General features: G+C 31.4%; 1 protein-coding gene across 9 annotated transcripts in view; it reads left to right on the top strand.

Annotated features, from left to right (window-relative positions):
- The window catches only part of mbl (splicing regulator muscleblind), a 144,785-nt gene extending 129,067 nt beyond the window's left edge, over positions 1-15,718 (top strand). For 2 of the 9 annotated variants that reach the window (XM_090168730.1, XM_090168724.1), the window contains exons 4-9: positions 3,135-3,362; positions 6,450-6,515; positions 8,785-8,841; positions 9,808-9,946; positions 12,820-12,904; positions 15,582-15,718. In XM_090168730.1, the coding sequence (XP_090024856.1) occupies positions 3,135-3,362; positions 6,450-6,515; positions 8,785-8,841; positions 9,808-9,946; positions 12,820-12,854 (525 nt within the window). In that variant the 3' untranslated portion in view covers positions 12,855-12,904; positions 15,582-15,718. The other 7 variants (XM_090168725.1, XM_090168729.1, XM_090168727.1 and 4 more) reach the window with 7 other exon arrangements.
- The last annotated feature ends 5,239 nt before the right edge of the window (positions 15,719-20,957 follow it).

The following is a 20,957-nucleotide window of genomic DNA, read 5'->3' as shown; positions in this document are numbered from 1 at the left end:
CCTGACCACCTGATGATGACTTTAGCCTAAGGTGATGTCTTAATTAACCTTGCTAATTAATATTAATATCAATTAATCAGTATGAATAATAACTATTAAAAATAACTTGGTGACCCTCTCGAATTTTTCATTTCGCTTTGAATCCTTTTAAATTACACGAAAATAGGTCGCATAAAATCCAATGGTCTGTTTTTCCTCTGCCTTTCGGTGTAAAAGGGGTGTTTTTTTTTCTCAAATGAGAAAGAGGCAACGGAAGTTAGTTACATCGACTTCTTTTCGTTATTGCTCCGAAGTTGCGTTAAAATTGTTGCTTTTAGATTCCCGACCATTAGGGCGATAGCGTCTCATTACGTCGAGCTGTGTGCTCCTTACATTTTTCTTTCTCTTCTCGAGATTGTTACTTTTCTATATACTCCCATTTCTTTCTCTTCATCTTCTCGCGAAAGGCGATTAAGGATGGTTTTATTCGTATTTTCGTCCCTCGAGAACTTAATGAAGGCGCGTCTAATTAAATTCCCCCCTCCGATTTTCACGTGGTTTTTGGATTTCCATTTATTTTGTAGTATTACCGCGAAACCGTGATGTTTAAATATCAGAAAAAAATTATTTATTTTCAATAAAAATAGGTCAAAACGCCTGTAGAAGTGTTCCGCACGCGTTACACCGGCGTTCAGGGAGAAGTTAATTTACAGGGGCACGCCTACTAGCGCCATCTATGACTAAACAATTTAGCATCGTTGTGCTTTTAACGCTACACGCTTGCCGTTTAGTTTAAATTGATGGTGTATTCGTCTATATGCCCCTAGCTACTGATGCAACATCATCAATTTGTACGGCTTCTCAACGGTAGGGTTTTTTCCTCATAAAATATAGAAATCCCTATATATAATAAAAGACCACCTAAATGGTTCTTTTGACAATAATAGATGGAGGTAGCGTTCCCATTCTGGAATTTGTGATACCATTTTCCGTCTTACGGTAAAATAGTCGGTCTTATATTTTAACGTATGTCCGTCCACCCGAATGTATGTTATTGTTTGTAAGTCAAATAGGGTGCGTTACTTTTATACTTACCGCTTAAAGGTAAGTTTCGGTGTGAGTTTTCGAAAAGTATGAGTGATTGGGTGTTGAGAAAATGTGGTTGCATGTTCAACAATCCTATTTGTAGAATTATTGCAGCGAAACATTTTTTTTCCCACGGGGCTTTTTCTTCTTAAGTTTCTCTAAAAAAATAGTCAATGTATAGCCATTTAGTAAATTTAGTGGTTTGTCTTTAAATTATTTTTATTTCTGCCAAATGGAGCGCTTTCCAACCATTTCGAAATTCCCTCTTCAAATTTAAATACCATTTTATCAGTTTCTAAATAAATTATTTTATTTCGTATATCCACTTCTTATTTATTATAGATAATTTGTTTTCTGTTAGCGTGACTTTTAAACCGACGAAATAAGAAACCAAAATTTTATTTAATTTACTTTTGGTAATTGTTCTTTCTTAGTTATTGTAGATTTATTATTTTGGTTAGGGTGACTTTTAAACCTACGAAATAAGAAACCAAAAAGTTTTATCATAATATTTAATTTACTTTTGGTAATTGTTCTTTCTTAGTATAGTTATTGTAGATTTATTATTTTGGTTAGGGTGACTTTTAAACCGACGAAATAAGAAACCAAAAATTTTATTATTTAATTTACTTTTGGTAATTGTTCTTAGTTATTGTAGATTTATTATTTTGGTTAGGGTAACTTTTAAACCTACGAAATAAGAAACCAAAAAGTTTTATCATAATATTTAATTTACTTTTGGTAATTGTTCTTTCTTAGTATAGTTATTGTAGATTTATTATTTTGGTTAGGGTGACTTTTAAACCGACGAAATAAGAAACCAAAAATTTTATTATTTAATTTACTTTTGGTAATTGTTCTTAGTTATTGTAGATTTATTATTTTGGTTAGGGTAACTTTTAAACCTACGAAATAAGAAACCAAAAAGTTTTATCATAATATTTAATTTACTTTTGGTAATTGTTCTTTCTTAGTATAGTTATTGTAGATTTATTATTTTGGTTAGGGTGACTTTTAAACCTACGAAATAAGAAACCAAAAAGTTTTATTATTTAATTTACCTTTGTTAATTGTTCTTTCTTAGTTATTGTAGATTTATTATTTTGGTTAGGGTGACTTTTAAACCGCCGAAATAAGAAACGCAAAAAGCGCACGCAATTGGTTATGGTGGTTTACAAAATATATATTTTCAGTATATTTCCAAATATCTTAACCATCTATATATAGATTTAGTGAACGCCTTTCAGAGCTTTTTTACGTACCGAATTTTTTTTGAGAAGACTGAAACAGGAAAGAAAATTCTACTTTAGGTTAAATTTCTAAATGTCTCCCTCCTCTCATTTAATGAAGGGGGAATTTGAACCGTATGTTTTATATATATATATATATATATATATATATATATATATATATATATATATATATATATATATATATATGAATGTTTATTCAGTAATGAATTCTTTCTTCTTGAACTTCGGGATTTTTCGGGGTTGAAAGAATGAACCCTTCTCGTGATTTCTTTAATATATCGATTATTTTTATTTTATTTTTTATTATTTAGTAAAGGCGAATTTTTTATCTTGCCCAGATCTCTTTTTTTTTCTACTTAGTTTTTCCCCCCTTAACCCTTGGCTGCATTGGACAGATTAAAACGCAAGCTTTTTTATTTGCTCTTTGACCTCTTCCTTACCCTCCATCTCCTTCTCTTTCCGCCCCTACCCTTAAAATACCATCCCAATACCACAATTAAAAATCATGATAAATACCATTCTTAAAATAATTAGGTATGTATATCGACTTTTTAATATTTAATTAAATTTAAGATTAGAGTAAATTATTTTAGATTTTTAATTTAATTGACTCGAATGAGCATAGACAAAAGAAATTTGCTTAATTGTCACGACAAGCTTTGTAGGATTAGTGTTAGTGAATGTATAGCGTAAACTCCGCTTTAAAAGAGAGAAAAAAAGCACTTAGATTAGTGGAGATAAGATCCCCTTTCTTCCAATCCTTTCCGCAATCTCTCCCGATGGTCTTTCCCGTCTCACCCGTTATTCCTGTCGCAGGTTTGCCGTGAATTTCAGCGCGGTAACTGCAAGCGAGCTGAAACGGAGTGTCGCTTTGCTCACCCTCCCGAGCACCTAGCTGTGGACAGTACAGAGGGTGTTGTGACGGTGTGTATGGATTTCGTTAAGGGCCGCTGCTCTCGGGAGCCTTGCCGCTACTTTCACCCGCCACCCCACTTGCAAGCACAGCTAAAGGCTGCTCAAAGCAGAGCTAACGCCGCCGCTATGGTAGGATACCACCATCAAATATCTCTCTCTCATTCTCTCAAATTTTTTTCTCATTTTTAATTCTCTCTTCTATTCTCTCTTACGATTTTTTATTTTATTTTGGTTTTTCTATTTTTTTTTTCCCCGTTTCTGAAAAAAAAATCAGTTATTTTTTTTTAAATATTTCTCGTTTGGAGTGTGATGTTGTTTTATTCGTTATATTTTACGTTAATTTGATTTTAAATTTAACGCTAAATTTTTTCACCTCCAAACGAAAATTTCAGCAATTTTTTTTCTACCCGTTTAGTGTGTGTGTGTGATTTTTCGTTTTAATTTTTTTCTTTAAATTCTATATTTTTTTTACCTATATAAACGTTTTAAAGAATAGGTGACACAGATTTCGTTTATTTTTTATTGTCAAAATTGATAGGAAATTCCCGGGTTTTTCTTTCGATTTATAATTATTACAATTTTTTTAATTTATCGTTAGATATTATTGAACTTTTAAATTTATTTGGATATAAAAAAGGGGTGGTTTATTCATCACCAAAAAAAACGAACTAGTGACTCAAAGTCACTTTAGGGTAGTCCTCCTTTTAGCGCCCCTCCCCTTCGACGTCATACATACGTGGCTTCGACGTCATACCTACGTGGCTGTTTGGTAGCGTGGAGGTTATGCTTGGGTATTCCTTTAATATGGCTATAAAGCAGTGCTGCCAAATCATTTACCATTTGTTCTCGTAGCCGCCCCTTTTGCCTTTTGGGATTATTAGACTTTTTAACCATTTTTTTTTTTTCAATTTTTCTAATTGGGTATTTTATGAATTGTTCTCGTAAGCTGGCTGTGGCTGCGAGCTGTAGCTGCATGATCCGTTGTAGCGACTGGACGGGCCAAATCTGTTTCCCTAATTCTATTTGCGTAGTTCAATTTATTTATCCATTTATAACTGTTACTACTCTAGGACGATTTTAATTTAATTTGAATTAAAATTGCTTGTGTGCTTGAAAGGAGTGAGTGACAGATCTCACCATCAGTTATCGTTGACGTTAAATTTAATTGTTTTCGTTTATTTTTAAGCGCGTTCCAATTAAATTGGCTAATTTATGTCAAATTTATCCTTCAACTAAAGTTCCTCTATTTTAAAATCGTTTACTTTAAACTCTTTCGAAAACAATTAAATATCTTCAACGGTGATTTATTTTAAAATTGTTATTTTTTATTTTAAGTATTTGAATTTTATTTTCTTAATTTGGGGCAAAATGATCACTAATTTCATTTCTGTTTTCAGGATGGTAAGGTTTTCTTTAAAAATAAAAATCGTTAAAAACTCTAGGGCCTGTTAATGTATAACTATTCTTTTCTTGTAATAACTGTAATTAATTTTCAGCCCCACCCAACCTTTTCGATGATATCCCCCGTATTATACCCAAAACGTATCCAATTTGAAAAGAATAGTTAATTTACTTTTAATTTAAGTACTTGGTAAGTATAGGCTCTGTTAGGCATACGGAGATGGTAAAAAAACATGTCTACTGTTTTGGAAATTGATACAAGCAGTATATATATTTTGTGTTTTTTATCAAATATATATCACATCATTGCAGAGCACAGGTTAATGAAAGCACAGAACACTTAATTTTTATTTAGTTTCAGTTTTTTTTAATTTACCCAAAAGATTTATGAAAAATAAAGTTTATTTACGTTGTACACACAGTCACAAATATTTAATATTTCACAGTTCACAGTTTTTCACACTTTTAATTTTTGATTAGGAACGCGGCAAGTAAAAAAAAATCGACCCAAAATAATTCAATAGAAATCAGTCATCGCGACGACAAAGTAAATCAAAAACCTATTTGAATCGTATTGTCTCTAATATTGTTATCACACCTGTTTCTTTTTAACTTTGATTTTTATGATTTTTCCGTTTGAAATAAGCACACGCACCTCTAAGAAATTAGCAGTAGGGACTGATTCTGATTGTTTTCCTTTTTAGTTTTTTTTAATCTTTCCAATTTATTCTAAAGTCTATCCAATTCAGCGTCGGTTGAATATAAGACTCTGTTTATACCGAAAAACTGTTGCGATGAATCGTTAAAAGTTATATATCGAATATTACCATAGATGGAAAATTTCGTTTGCTAGAGCACTGCATGTATCAATTCTTTTAAATGGTGTGTTTATCGATAATAATCAAGCATTTTATAAACGATAATATAACTTATCATTAGTGTATACCAATCCTAGTAAACATTGAATTTTAGTCGTAGTTAGTTTAATATTTTAGCTAAAATTCCATGTTTTCTTTCTCCTATCTCGAGAAACAACGATTTAGCTCGGCACGTCGCGAATTAGTTGAATACGCCCATTTTCAAAGGGGCGGTTCTTTTAGTTGACCACGCCTCTTTCGGTTACGCCCCACTCTGCTATCTCCGCGTCGAGTCTGAATCGTCGTTTCTTCCAGAATCAAAACCTTATGATTACTGTATTAAACGTATTTAGTATTTTGATTTTTTGAAAAATGCCTCTTCGTATGATCTATTTTTACAATTGCATGCGAGAATATTGTTTGATTTCTCTTACCTATATTATAAATCCCCTTATTTTACGTTCATAACCCTTCTCTGATCATTTCTATTCTCATCATTTAGCCAGTTATTTACCATCAACTGAGATGGATTAGACTCCTTAAATTCCCTGTCCTCTATACTAAATTTAATTTTTTCGAAATTTCTTTAACTATCTAATTAAAATTTAAAATGAAATGAGAGGCGTTATTTACTTTAAATATAAATTTAAAAAAAACCCTTTTTTTAATGAAAAAATAATCAACAATTTTTTTAAGACCAGATCTCGTTTGCTTTTTCTTCTTTTTTATGTTTTTGGTTTACCTTCTCCATCGCCTTGCTGTGCTTGCTGTGTCATGACTTGTGCTGCCACCTCCTGCCCACAAAAAAAATACAAAACAAATACCTTGACACCTGCCACAAAAAATATCGGAAAAAAATATTTCCCTCAAAAAAAAAACCTGAAAAAAACGAACTCTTAAAAAAATCTGAAAAAATTCACCAAAAATTGAAACCTGCCTCTGCATTACTAATTAAAAGCCGCACGGGGTCGAATCCATGATCGGCAAGAAGCGTCTGCGTGATCCTGCTGACGACCTCATTTTGGTATTGGCTCTTAGTGCTTTTGCATGTCATTTAAACAAACAAAAGCTTTGAATTACGATATATTTTAGTTTTTTACATTGTTATTTATTCTAATCGAAAAAACCCTCAAATTTAGCATATTTTTTATGATGACAATTTAAGGATGAAATAGTTACGATAGTCACAAACTAATCCGCTTTAACGAGAGTGCAATATTCGTCTGCTTTTTTTATCGAAAAACTGGACCATAGATGGGGTTTGGTACCTCTGCATTCCCATATTCTCAGGTATCCGAATTCGTTCTTGGTTTTAATTACCAAAATGACACCGAAGCTCCATAAATTACGAAATACGTCCCCCAATCTCTAAAATTAGCTACTTTTTAACTAACTGCCAAATTCCTTAACAAATCTTTAGGGTACTTTTATTTAATGAAATGTTTGGTTTTATCCGTATGTAAATAGTCTTGTTATCTTCACACTAATCCGATTTGTGAAATGATAGTTATAGTAACACGTAGTTAATTGTAATAGTTATCTAATTAACTAATCCCAATTTATCCCGATTGCTTTGTGACTTTCTTAATTGTTTCACTAATATTAAGCAGATTAGGGATATATATATATATATATATATATACATTATCATCAGAGTTAGGGCAAAACTATTCGGAACAAAAAATAAGTTTGCATTATTTTTTCGAAAGAGCAATTATTTTCTAGAACACCAACTTATCGAGTAATATGATAGCGTTAGCCTTCCGAATGAATACCTTTTGGTTTTTGTTTATTTAAAAAGAAATTAAACTGCGGGCATAGGTAAAGGGGTTTATTCATTCTGCGTTCCGCCGGGAATATCATGTTGTTTTTGCGTTTTGTATTCTATGATTTTAATATCTCCTCTATTTATGGTTGACTAGTTTTTTACGGAATCTTCTATACTGGTGCAAGGAACTTAATCCAAAAAAAAAACCGAATCGCTTGGGCTGTTTATATCGAATCATGCCTGCCTCTTATATTAATCAATATAGTAGTCGATATGTCTCTTCTAACGCTTATTTGAATTGGTTGTGCCTTTGAAATCACCAACAAACAGGGCTTAGGCTGTTCCTTCGTGTGTGTATGCTTGGTCGAAATCTAACAATATAAAGGACTTGTCTTCTCACGATTTGTATTGCCAATTTCATTGTTTAAATATGAATTTTATTTTATTTAATTTTTAATTTCTTCTTCTTAAAGGAGAACGGTCACCAAAATCAAAATTTACGAGGTTTTTTACAGAATTATAGAAAATATATTAATAATTATGTCCCTGAAATTCTATAGTTATTGGAAAAGTATTTAAAAAGTAACGCTACTTTTTCCGCAACCTACATCAAACGGCTTGTAAATATTCAGAAATCGCGGTTGAACCTACGTGCAGCGCCAAAAGAATGAAGCGGCAAAAATTTGAGAAAGGGCGGCGTGTAAGGCATTTTAAAAACACGATTAACTACAATCTACCAATATAACTAGGTTAAAAAGCCAAGGAGAATGTCGACAGTTCCGACCGAAAAACGATAAAACCGGGGAAAATATATTTCGTTCACGAGATGGCGCTGCAGGTAGGTTCAACCAGGCGGTTCTGAGATTCTCGAGTCGGGGGGATAAAATACGAAATTTGGTTGCTAATAATAAATCATATACTGGAAATATTAACATGAAATTTTTTGTACAACCATTTTCGGACGTCCTCTATCCATTTAAATGGTTTTTAACCAATTTTAGGGTGGTGACAATTCTCCTTTAAGTGTTAAAATTAATTAATATCGTGGCAATATGCGTCGAAATTTTTGATACATCCGTACATATTGTTTAAGAAATAATGAAATAAAACATATTCGGAATAGTGTTTAACGAAACCGCTTTTGGTATAAAATGCATGACGCTTACAGAATCTTAAATGTTATAAATGTTAATGATAAGTAATCATTTGCGCATTTAACGCGCGTGATTGTTAAACAGTTTCGAAGTTCTCAAAGGCATACGACAAAAGAAATAGCTTCAGCCCTGCCATAATCGCGTCGAAAGAACAGGGCTAAAATAGTACGGAGCAAATTTCACGGTTAAAATTAAGAATGAACGGCGCATGACTAACGTTAAGTCTATTCCAATTTCATTTAAGGTTTAATCGCGCGTTTCATTTGATATATATCTTTTTTAAGTGCTATTTTTATAGATGATATTTTCCGAGAATAAAAAATTCGATTAAAATGGACTTTTGTATCTCCCGTTTTTTTTTCCTCATAAAGTGTCAAAGCCAAGCCGGGACCCCTTTCCTATGCTCTCAGCTCCCCACTCATTATACGGTATACATGATTTTTTACAAAGAAAAAAATATTGCAAAGCTATATATTTCATTTTCTCTCTCGAAGTATACGCTTTTTATGACCAGTTTTATGTCTTTAGAAGAACAATATAAAAAAAATTAAATTTAATAGTATCCATAATTTATTTATTTTCGGTTCTTCTAAAGGAGTACAACCTGGAAAGCTAAATCGTAATATTTCGTTTATTTAATTTTATCTAATTAGTTTAGATGAACCGAAGTTATCAGACTGCTATACTCCCCCATGTTGGTGGCGTTTTCCTTATGAAGTTACATTTCGACCTCGAATTTGAAATTTTGCGCGTTACTAGGCCGGAAAAAAGTTTTTGTTGTACGAAACCATTTTTTATTCGTAGGAATGGCTATACCCACAATTCCCAAGTGCAATTTATCGCGTCAAAAAACGGGGATATAAATTAGTTTTTATTTGACTCGATTTTCTCATAATTTTCATAAGGAAAACACCCTCCGATTCTGAGCGTTATTTCGATAACTTCAGTTCATTTACTTCTGGTTTAGGTATATAAATATTTGAACCGTAAGCGACGAAATATTACGATTTAGCTTATAGGACTATATATTAAATATTCAGTGTATTTATTATCTGAATTTTTAAAAGGACTATTCAAATAGCTTAGACGGTTTATTTGGAATAACGGTGAAAATTTAAATCTGTCTTTGGAATTTTACTAATTTGGCCGTAAAATTGTTTTTAACCATGATTTTAGAAAGAATAAATTTGTAAATTGAAATATTATTCCGTTACTCCGAATAAATCGTCGTATTATTATGATACATCGCAGCTTTAAATTTAACGAAAAGAAACGCTTTTGTCTGAGAAGTTTGACTTTTTAGAGCTGTTATCATTTTTACAATTTACCTTTTTTTCTTGTGTCGTTTTTTTTCGTCGTTCAACAATTTTATTACCTACCTCGCCAAATCAAAGGCGTTCCCTGGAATGTCTCCGTACACTAAACGGCCCGCATTGGACAAAAGCGGGGTCCCCATGTATCAACCGGGCACCGCAGCGGCCTATCAACAAGCCCTGGCTATGCAGGTTCAACAACCTTTTGTGCCTGTTTCTTGTAAGTCAAAACCATTTTATACATTATTTCAATTTTCTACTTATTATCTTATTTATTGGCACGCTGATTTTAGAACCTATTTTACTTTGGTTTTTGTTTTTTAGACATTTGTAGTTTTATTTTATCGAATAGTTGCTATTTTTTGTGGTACTTTTTAAGCAAGATGGGATTTGCTGGAAATATTTATCTTTGAAATTGGTAGACTGTGTATTTTAAGGAAAATTATTCGTCTCGAAAATTTTAAAATTATTCGTCTAATTTTTTTTAAATATCCGATTGAAAAATTAGTAAAATTATTCATCTTAAAAATTTTAAAATATCCGATTGAAAAATTAGTAAAATTATTCGTCTCGAAAATTTAAAAAATATTCGATTTGGAAAATTGTTAAAATTATTCGTCTCAAAAATTTAAAAAAACCAATATCCGATTGGAAATTGGTAAACTTCTCGTCTCGAAAATTTAAATACTTATCCGATTGCAAAATTTTAATAATTATCCGATTGCAAAATTTTACTAATTATCCGATTGCCAAATTTTTATTAATTATCCGATTGCAAAATTTAACTAATTATCCGATTGGAAAATTAGTCAAATTATTCGTCTCGAAAATTAGTCAAATTATTCGTATCGAAAATTGTTAAAATTACTTGTCTCGAAAATGTATAAAAATATCCAATTGGAAAATTGTTAAATTTATCATACTCTAAAATTTAGAAAAAAAATATCCGATCGTTTTTTTTTTTAATTGTCTAGAGATCTCCGTCTAAATCCAATCTTGTTTAACTAAAAAAAACGTCATTTTACTGTAAATATTGTGAACTACAAATGATGGGGTGGGATTTCAAAATGGACCTTTTTTCTAAAACATTTCTCTATCTCTCTTTTTTCCATGTATTTTACGTCTCTTTTATCCAACCGCACCTTTTCGTTATAATTCTGTCTCGAACTTAAAATAAACAATCTTTTTAAAATCACGAAAATCAAAAAAAAATCTGGTCCGAAAAATCAAAAAAAAACCAACCACACAAACCGGCCATCCCGCTTCGCTGTTGCTATTCGTACATTACACGTTGGCTTGCCTTTCTGATCATATCCGGAACAAACCTTGCTTTTATGTGAATCAATCTCTGAATCCTTCCGAACACTTATCTCTATTTCTCTCTCACCCGTGCTTGAATTTAACCGTTCAATAAAAAATAAATAAAAATAAATAAATCGATTAAAAATAAATAACGCATCCTGCATCCTCCCAAGTTCTCTAAAATCTCCTTTCGACGCGATTATGTATCTCTCTGCTACCGCATCCGCTGTGCTTAAAAATCTCTCACCAGCAACCACATCCGGCGCTCTATCTAACGCTGCTAGCATCCAGTATTGTGACGAAAAAGGCCAGGTACTTTCACCACTCTTTCCCTGAACAAAAACACACAATCCTCTCATTCTCTATCACCTTATATTTCACGTTTGATTACCCTCCTTTCTCTTTCACTCTTTATTCCCATCTCTTCTCTCGGATGGAGTTGTGGAGCGGAAAATTGCCTACGATATATGTGTTCTCGAGAACCCATTTAGGTTACTGAGAACGTACGAGTCTACCTAAGCTCCTCCCTCAAACGGAAAAATAAGAACGTTTTGAGAAAATAGGTGTAATTCGTTACGGTAACTCCTAATTTAGCTCGTGTAACTTAAATAATAGCTGAATTAGTTATTTGTTTATTTATTTCTTAAATTAATATTCATGAATATAGTATATTTTAAAACAAGTCTCCGACAGATGGCCCTACTGTTTCAATATAAATTGCGATACTCAGGGAAACTCATTCGCTCTCGGTAACCTAAATACATTTTTGATATGCTATCATATAGATAGATTAGGTGGCTCAACCATTAAATTTAATTTTGAAAAGCGATTAACTTTTCTTAATGTTAAAGGGGTTTCTCCGAGTTCTTCGGTTTCCCGTTTCCACAACAACTGGCTGAGGTTAACGGTAATAGTGAGTGTTGGGAGCTGTTGGCTCGCGTGGCGTGAAGGGCTTGCCACCACCCTCGCACGCATTGTAACCCGGCCACCTGAATTAATGGCTTTAAAAGTCGCTAGATGATTTGGGCCTAAGGTGGTGCCAAGGGTATTAGCCTAGCTGATTATTATTATTATTTAATTAGTGTAGGGAGCTGTTGGCTCGCGTGGCATGAAGGGCCTGCCACAACCACCCTATACAATTTAACCCGGCCACCTGAATTAATGGCTTTAAAAGTCGCTAGATGACTTGGGCCTAAGGTGGTGCCAAGGGTATTAGCCTAGCTGATTATTATTATTATTTAATTAGTGTAGGGAGCTGTTGGCTCGCGTGGCATGAAGGGCCTGCCACAACCACCCTATACAATTTAACCCGGCCACCTGAATTAAACGCATTAAAAGTCGCTAGGGCTCGGCGTTCGGATAAATCGTATAATAGTCGTGAATAATATCCATAAATAAACCGTTAATCGGATTTTTTATAATTAATTAAAATTTTGGCGTTTAATTTATCCGTTTCCCATAGCTCTAAAAGTCGCTAGATGACTTGGGCCTAAGGTGGTGCTTTGGGTATTAGCCTAGCTGATTATTATTATTTTTATATTGTATTTCCCCGCCCCACCACTCCATCCCTCTTTTTTTGTTGTCCAAACACTTTTTACATCCAACCTTTACAGCATGTTCAATTTATTACATTCGATGTGTGAAAACTATCGAATTCGCGACTTGGAAAAAGAGTAGCTTAGATAGTATGATAACGAGATGTTTCTTTTATACTTACACACATTGACTTACCTTTTTTTACGCCTATACTTTCTTTTGAATCTAACGCTAATATTCATCCACTCAATTTAGTTGCTGGACACCCTGCCAGTCTGCAGAGATTTTAAGTCGGGCCAGTGTAAAAGACCACAATGTCGTTACGTGCACCTTATCGAAGGTAAGTGTCTTTCTCTGACTACCGTGCTTGAGCATTCGCTGCAGACAACTGGTTCTCGTGGCTGGTGTTGCGTTGGTTTATTTTATTTCCCCCCTCTCTTAATCCGTCGTCTGAAAGCCAAAACCACTTCGCACGAATTACGTAGTTTTTGCTTTACAGAGTTATTAAGTATTTAAAAACCGTTTACAAATTACGTAAATAAAAAAAAAACTTTTTCGGTATCAACACCCCATAAATATCGTAACGACTGCCCAACTTTATAGAAAGGCCTATAGCATTCATAAACCTTATTAAATTTACATTTCAAATTAAGCCTTTTTTTGGTTGTACAATTAGAAAACTAATCAAATTATTAGGCTGACGTTGGCACCTCTAGTGAGAAATAACGAAATTAATAAAAAAAATATTGTTAAATAATTTAATTTCTTCCATTTATTAATTTATTGAAATGTTATTGCTTATATTAAGTCGAAATTTCCCTTTAAAATCCGATATTTTATAATCAAATTTCGTGGCCTGTATAATCTTATAAAACCAAATATAATCCTATTAAACAAAATATAATCCTATTGAACAAAATATAATCATATCTTTCCTATAAGGAGTTTACATTTTGACTGGGCTCCTTGTAGGGAGCTATTGCCTAGCGTGGCTTGAAGGGCTTGTCACCACCTTCCTACGCATTGTAGGTATTAGTTTAGCTGATAATATTATTACTAGACACTTCAATAAATCATCTTAAATGAAATCTGAGAGCCAGGACCTGCAAGTTACTGTTTATATAGTGCTGGTTGAAGTAATGGAAACTTTTCACCAGTACGGTATTCAAAAAATGTTTCCTTTTAACCAGGTAGCTTTTTTTGACGTATTAAGGCTTAGCAAAAACCCGACCATCGGTTTACGGGTGAAAAGTTTCCATTATTTCAAATAGGAATATTAACAGTAACTTGGAAATATTACTTCTTGGCGATTTCCTTGAAGATGTTTTATTGAAGCATCTATTGGAAAAAAGTTTACATTTAATATTTGGTAATACAGATTCCGTGGCATACGTCATATAACTAAGCACCGCCAGGACATTATTTTAACTCGCCACAAGATCCCGCGAAATAATCACGTGACCGCCATGGGCGTGTATTAATGTCATGGTTGACCTATACTGTTTAAGGGTTCGTACACGACCTGAAATACCTGGAAAACCTGGAAAAGTCAGGTAATTTTAAAATGTTTCCAAAAGGTCAGGGAAAAGTCAGGTAATTTTAAAATGTTTCCAAAAGGTCAGGGAAAAGTCAGGTAATTTTAAAATGTTTCCAAAAGGTCAAGGAAAAGTCAGGGAAATTTAAAATGGTCCAAAATTTCAGGGAAAAGTCAGGGAATTTTAAAATGTTTCCAAAAGGTCAGGGAAAAGTCAGGTAATTTTAAAATGTTTCCAAAAGGTCAGGGAATTTTAAAATGTTTCCAAAAGGTCAGGGAAAAGTCAGGGAATTTTAAAATGTTTCCAAAAGGTCAGGGAAAAGTCAGGGAATTTTAAAATGTTTCCAAAAGGTCAGGGAATTTTAAAATGTTTCCAAAAGGTCAGGGAAAAGTCAGGTAATTTTAAAATGTTTCCAAAGGGTCAGGGAAAAGTCAGGTAATTTTAAAATGTTTCCAAAAGGTCAGGGAAAAGTCAGGTAATTTTAAAATGTTTCCAAAAGGTCAAGGAAAAGTCAGGGAAATTTAAAATGGTCCAAAATTTCAGGGAAAAGTCAGGGAATTTTAAAATGTTTCCAAAAGGTCAGGGAATTTAATTCCAGAAATTTTGTACGAACCCTGTGTTAACATGGCATTGCAACGAACACAAGATACACCCACGAACAAACTACGAATAGAAACATGAAATGTAACGTAACGTATTTCAGTTACGTAATTTGTGAACGTTCCCCTTAAATTAATATTTTTCAAAATGGCCGCGAAAACGATTCTTAGTTTTAGCTTTCAGTCGACGAATCGTGCACCCTTTTAATGTTTTCTTTTATATTTTTTGCCTCGCTTACGGGTGTATAGGTAAACCAATCAAAAGCTAACGCTCTTACATCTCACCTTTGGCTGGATTTCCTTGTTTTTTCAAGAGCCGACTTTTTATTGGCTGATATCCTTGGCACCACTCGGAACTCGCATATTTCATTTAAGTCATAAAAAATGCAGTGATTTTTTTTCATTTTATATTTTGTGCAATTACGGCTTATCATAGGGTTTTATCGTATAGGGATTTTAATTATTAATATATTTAGCATATTTTTTTCATAATTTAGTTTTTTGTATGATTTAATTATACGCATTTGTCCTTAAAGATTGTAGTAAGGTACTATATAATCGCCATTTTTATATAATAAGAATAATATTTTATTTAGCACATTTATTTTGCTTTATCACTTATTGCAATAGCGTTACGTAGTCTTAATAGTTTTGTCACTATCGAGTGTTTTTTTTTATATCCGTAGAATGTTAGACGCATATTTTATGCTTGATGAAATTTATGAGTTGTCAGTATCCTCACCGATTTGATTCCCAGCTTGCGCTTTCCCGCAAAAAAAAAACAAAAAAAAACAATTTCGGTGTTTACCCATATTTGTATATTAAGTCATATATGTATACTTTCTCCTCATTGGTCGAAATTTTTCGAATGGGTCTCGTGCAGACTACGTAGAAGTTTTGGATGGCAAAGTGACCGTTTGCAGGGACGCCGTCAAGGGGAAATGCATTCGTCCTCTTTGCAAATACTACCACCTTCCTCTAACGCCGTCTGCCCCCATCTTTAATACCCTCCTCTGACGACTGCGTCGCCACTAGTCCCATCTCTTAATTTTCTTCTAAAAAAAAACCAACTTTTTCTTCTTTCTCAAAAAACAACTAAAAAAAACCAACGAAGGATGAAATAATCAATAGATCGAGGAAAAAACACATTTTGTTTTTTTGCGGACACGAGAAACAGTTCATCTTTAACCAAGCTTCGTCCATGTTCATTTCGAATCAGAGTGGAGATTGACGCGACAAAATGGGGGAAAAAAGGTTTTCATTTCATCCCTATATCTTAATTAAATTAATACTTCGTAGTTTATCGAAAAGGATGACGTTAAAAAACACAATAATAATCGGGTCTTTTATTTTAGTTTAATTCAGAAAGAAAGTGCGTTTTTTTATACGAAGGTAAACATAATTTTTAATTTAGTTTAAACAAAACCACAAAAAAAGTGTTTTTATTGGGGATATTTTTAAAACGGGAGTGCTGTAGTCAAAGAGAGACAAAGTGTGTTCCTTCTGTGATAGACCTCCATCATATATAATAATTTACTTCTTATTTCTTTAAAACTAAAAAAAAAACGTTAATAAAAGTATATATTAAAAAATAAAAGAAACATTATAGGCAGGGGAAATTTTGGCGAATCTAAACAAAAAGAGGATGGTTTAATATAAATTGGTTATTTTAAATCTTAACTAACCGATAATACTAACCGGTTAAAAAAAAGTAGAGCACATAGTTTTATATTTTTTAATCTGAGTAAATAATGTTTTTTAGTTTGGTTAAAAAAACCGAAAAATTAGTTTAATCTAGTCAATATTAGTTTTTTATTTACGGTACAAAATTGTGTAGTTTTATGAGCAAAAAATATTAGTTTAAAGAAATCCACGATACGTTCGGCCACATTTATAAAATTACAAAAAAACCTTTTAAAATATAAAATAAAATATATGATATATATATACATTTGGACTTGTGCGTCGGAAGAAAAATAAAAAAAATGCTCAGTACCGATTCGTGCCATGCCCTGAAGAAGTTCATTAAAAAAGCCCCTTTATCTTCTACAATTATATACAATTCGATATTGGAGTTTTATTTGAAGAAGCGGATGAAGATGGCGATGAAAACAATATGGACGAAATCTGACGGATGATGATGCTGAAGATGATGATGATGATGATGGGTGAGACGAAAAATACAAATTGGATCTCTCATGAAAAAAACCAGAATGTTGGAAATTTGGAAGACGAAAATCGTGCCTCATACGTTAACAAGTTACTTCAAAAAACAAATGTTTTTGTTTTGTTTTCTCCCTGTTTTTTCCGGGATTTTTCGAGAAAAAAAACAAAACTTAAAAAAAAACAGCAAAAAATGTTAAAAAAAATCGTGACTCCTGCCTACGATATAAACGTTGTATCAACGAGTTGGACTCAAAATTTGTTTTTTTCATATTTTAGGTTTTTTTTTCATTATTTTCTAAACACAAAAAACTAATACGGTGGTGTTAAAAAAAATAACCATGACGTTCTTTATGACGACGAAAAAGTTAATTAAAAAATATATTAAGAAACTATTTCGTAAAAAACACAAACAAACAAACCTATTGTTACTAATATGAAGGAAAAAAACCAAGAGATAAGTCAAAGTGCGGTATTAACCCTTATTATAGTAACACAATTATTATTATAATTATTTTTCTCGTGGTCTATGCAAATTTCTTCACATTTTTAAGAAACGTATCTATACGATTATAGAAATACCCCAGTTAGGGAAGTTTCACTTTTTTTCATTATCATTATTCTGAAATTTGTTTTTGTAAAACGGGATGAACACCGAGTAAAAAAATTACTTTTTTTTAAAAAAAAATATATAATTATCGTAACGTTTATAAGTTTTAATTTCATGGATCGAGTTTACAAATAACGGAAATTGCATGTAGATCGGACATTATTCGTGAAAACAAATTATCGTAAGAAACGTGTTGGAAAAGTTTGTTAAAGAGTCTTTGTATAAAGAAATTTTATTATGAATTGAAATTTAAGGAAATAAGAGTTAAAGAAAGGTTTTTTTGAGAGAGAGCGATTGATAAACAAATAGTACGAAAGTTATAAGGCGTGATTGAAATTGATGACAAATGGTTTTTGTATCGTTGTTTCCTTGCAATCCCGGTTTTTTAGTCGTTTCTTATTATCGGCATATCTATGTATAATAATAATTAAATATCTACGTAAGAAAACACATTATATTGACGAGGAAAAAATTAATAAACTGTTTAAACGTTGTTTAACTTTCGGTAAAAGTGAAGCCTAGGAAATTGAAATTCGAATGAAATGGAAGATAGATTTGGTATAAATAAAAGTATCCGATGGATAATAAGAAAAACTATTAAATATATAAATATTAAATAGTTGTATAAAATAGTATTAAAAATATTAAGAAACACAGCTATGTTTTCATCCGGTGGAATATATAGGTATAGCTATAAAGAAGGTAAAAAAGGTTACGAATGCTATAGAGAAAACGTTTTATAAAAATTATCAAAAATCTGGGCTTTTAAAAATAAAATTCAATATAAGGGTTTATATTAACAAAAAAATATATAATTTTTTTTAATTTGATTATAAAAAATTATTTAAATTAACGAGAAAAACCAGGTACTTTTCGGTCTCAATCGATATAACTTAATAATAGTATGCAAAGAATAATATTAATTAACTTGAAGCGTTATATATAATTTTGATAGACAAATTTAATTATTAACTTAAGAGAAAATACTTTATAGATCCTCTTATTGTGCAACAAATTATAAATCATAGTGAAATCATGCCACATGATATATGATATAACTGGTCACAAAAAATTATCTCAAAATATTTTACAAAGTTTCGTATTCCCTTTTTGTTAATTTCCATTTTATTTTTTAAAAGCGTTCTTTTTAACGTATGAGTTAGGTTATTTTTTAAGTTATGTATGTTTTCTCCCCTGTTCGAGTCAGAATTATCTTGGGGGTCTATACGTAGAACTATTTAAAAAAGCCCCAAATAGACAACAGTGATATACCTTTATAATTTAATAAATCGTACGCCATTTTTTAAAAGGGTTTAAAAACAATTTGTTTATCATGGTTAAAAAAAAATATTATTCGGAAAAAAAAATAAAAAAACGGTTAAAATTACGGTATTCAATTGTTCCGCAAAAGATTAAAAAAATATATTTACTTCACCGATAATGCAAATTGTTATTTATTCCAAACGGTTAAAAAAACAACTTTGGCACAAATGATTAAAAAACACAAATGTTTTTTATAACGATTTAAAATAAATGGTGTCGCCCATTATTCTGATCTAAGCCCAGTAAAAATTTATAAAAAAAAGTAAATATTTTACAGAACTATAAAAAAGAATTATAGCGAAAGGTAAAATCTCTGAAGGTATATATAATAATAAAAACCCCAAAACAGGTAATTTTGATCGTGCCTAAATTTGCACCTAAAAGCTTAAAAAAACTTTTTGACCATATTTCTTGAGCTTTTGAGATAATAACGTTGTAAAATTAAATTGAAACTTAAAAAGTTATAAGGAGCTGTTTAGCTTTTTCAACGATGAAAAGATAATAATTTTTTTGAAAATATAAAAAGATAAAAAAAATGTTATTTAGCCGGCTCGGTGCGAAAACATTTAAGCAAAAAATGGGGAAATTAGTTGTGAAAAAAAATTGTTTGAGTAAACTAATCGAAACCCATTTAATTGTTAGTGTTGGATACTGAACATAACTGTACCCTATCTTCTTTGTAAGGTGCTTGGTTTTTTTGGAAACATAAAAAAAACAAGTTAAGTAAAAAATGTGATACCACTTTGAGACGTAACTATATATACCCGTCACCAGAATACCCTACCATTAATTATTACCCTATATATAAATTATATCTTGAGACCTTCGATAAAAAACATACACTTTGTGCCATTTTAGGAAAACAAACCTTCGTACTAAAAAACAAATACTTATTCGTAATAAATATGCACTATAATGGATTTTAGAATAGAGCCACTCTTGTTATACGGTAAACTTGTGAAGAAAATATTCTACAATGATTAAAAAAACAAGGTGTTTAGAGAAAAACATAGGGATTTTTTGGCTTTTTTTCTATTAAAAAAAAGAGGGAATATACGGAAAAATAACTTTGTCTCATATATATATATATATATAAATAATTGTGTCCATTTTATTGTAAAACCAAAAAACCCTTTCCTATTCTAAACAACGCTTAAAGAAAAAAGTATGAAAAAAACACATGAAAAAAATCCGCCCCATTAAATGAATTAATATTAAATAAAACGAAATTAATTCAGAAAACAAGACAAAAAACAACTTCTATATCCGTCTATACAAAAAAATAATATAAAACAAAAACGTTTTGTGGTAAGTTTAGTTGATTCGCTATAGTTTTAGAAACTAAATTAGTTTTCTATAGTTAATAGGTTAAAAAAATAACCCAGATAAATTGTTAAAACAGAAGTGTGTTATATAATAAGTTTTCTCGAAACTATCCCTTATAGTAACAAAAGATTAACATCGTTTTAACCTGTGATCAGTCAATATATAAAGTTCCTTCTCAAATTTGATTAAAAAACAAATCAATAGCGGCCTTTTAAAAATTAATTTAATGAACAAATCATTTTATAGTTAAATGTTCTTTTTTTAAGAGTAAAATTAGGCTTATAAAATTAAGCTTATAGGTTAGTTTATTCCTTATCTCGAGAGAGTTTAGACGGAAAATTTAATACCCTACAAAAAACGATATTACGTTGAAATAAAAGAAATCGCGTATACGACTTTACCTTTGTGGCCTATTATACCGTGAAAATTATATTAGTTTTTGTATATCTATAAGAATTAAATACATTAAAGTATTTGGAAGAAAAAGGGAAGGCTAAAAATGTTCCATAGCATGATTTAAATCCCCAAAATTCGCGGGTGGGTACGGTGTTTCTGTTTCATTAAAAGATACAAATTTGGTTACGTGGTCACAATGTTATCACCCCCTCTCCTCCTTAAATTAACTAAAAAGTTAATTTATCTTTCAAAAAAATTAAACATTTTTCACTATAAGAGTATCATTTACCCGCGCATAAGATTTGTTTTTTATTAATAAAAAACACAAACGATAAACGTTTTTATAAATATGTACCTCATAAAAAAGAATCAAAAGTTTTTGTAAATTGTTTTTTTTTTCTTTGAACAAAAAAGTGGTTAAATATTATGTAACGGTATTGT

The sequence above is a fragment of the Leiobunum rupestre genome, chromosome 3 (genome assembly GCF_980474605.1).
Source record: "Leiobunum rupestre chromosome 3, qqLeiRupe1.1.hap1, whole genome shotgun sequence".
NCBI classification, from domain to species: Eukaryota; Metazoa; Arthropoda; class Arachnida; order Opiliones; family Sclerosomatidae; genus Leiobunum; species Leiobunum rupestre.
Note: the sequence above shows the minus strand (reverse complement) of the source record. Positions and strands in the feature narration are given on the sequence as shown.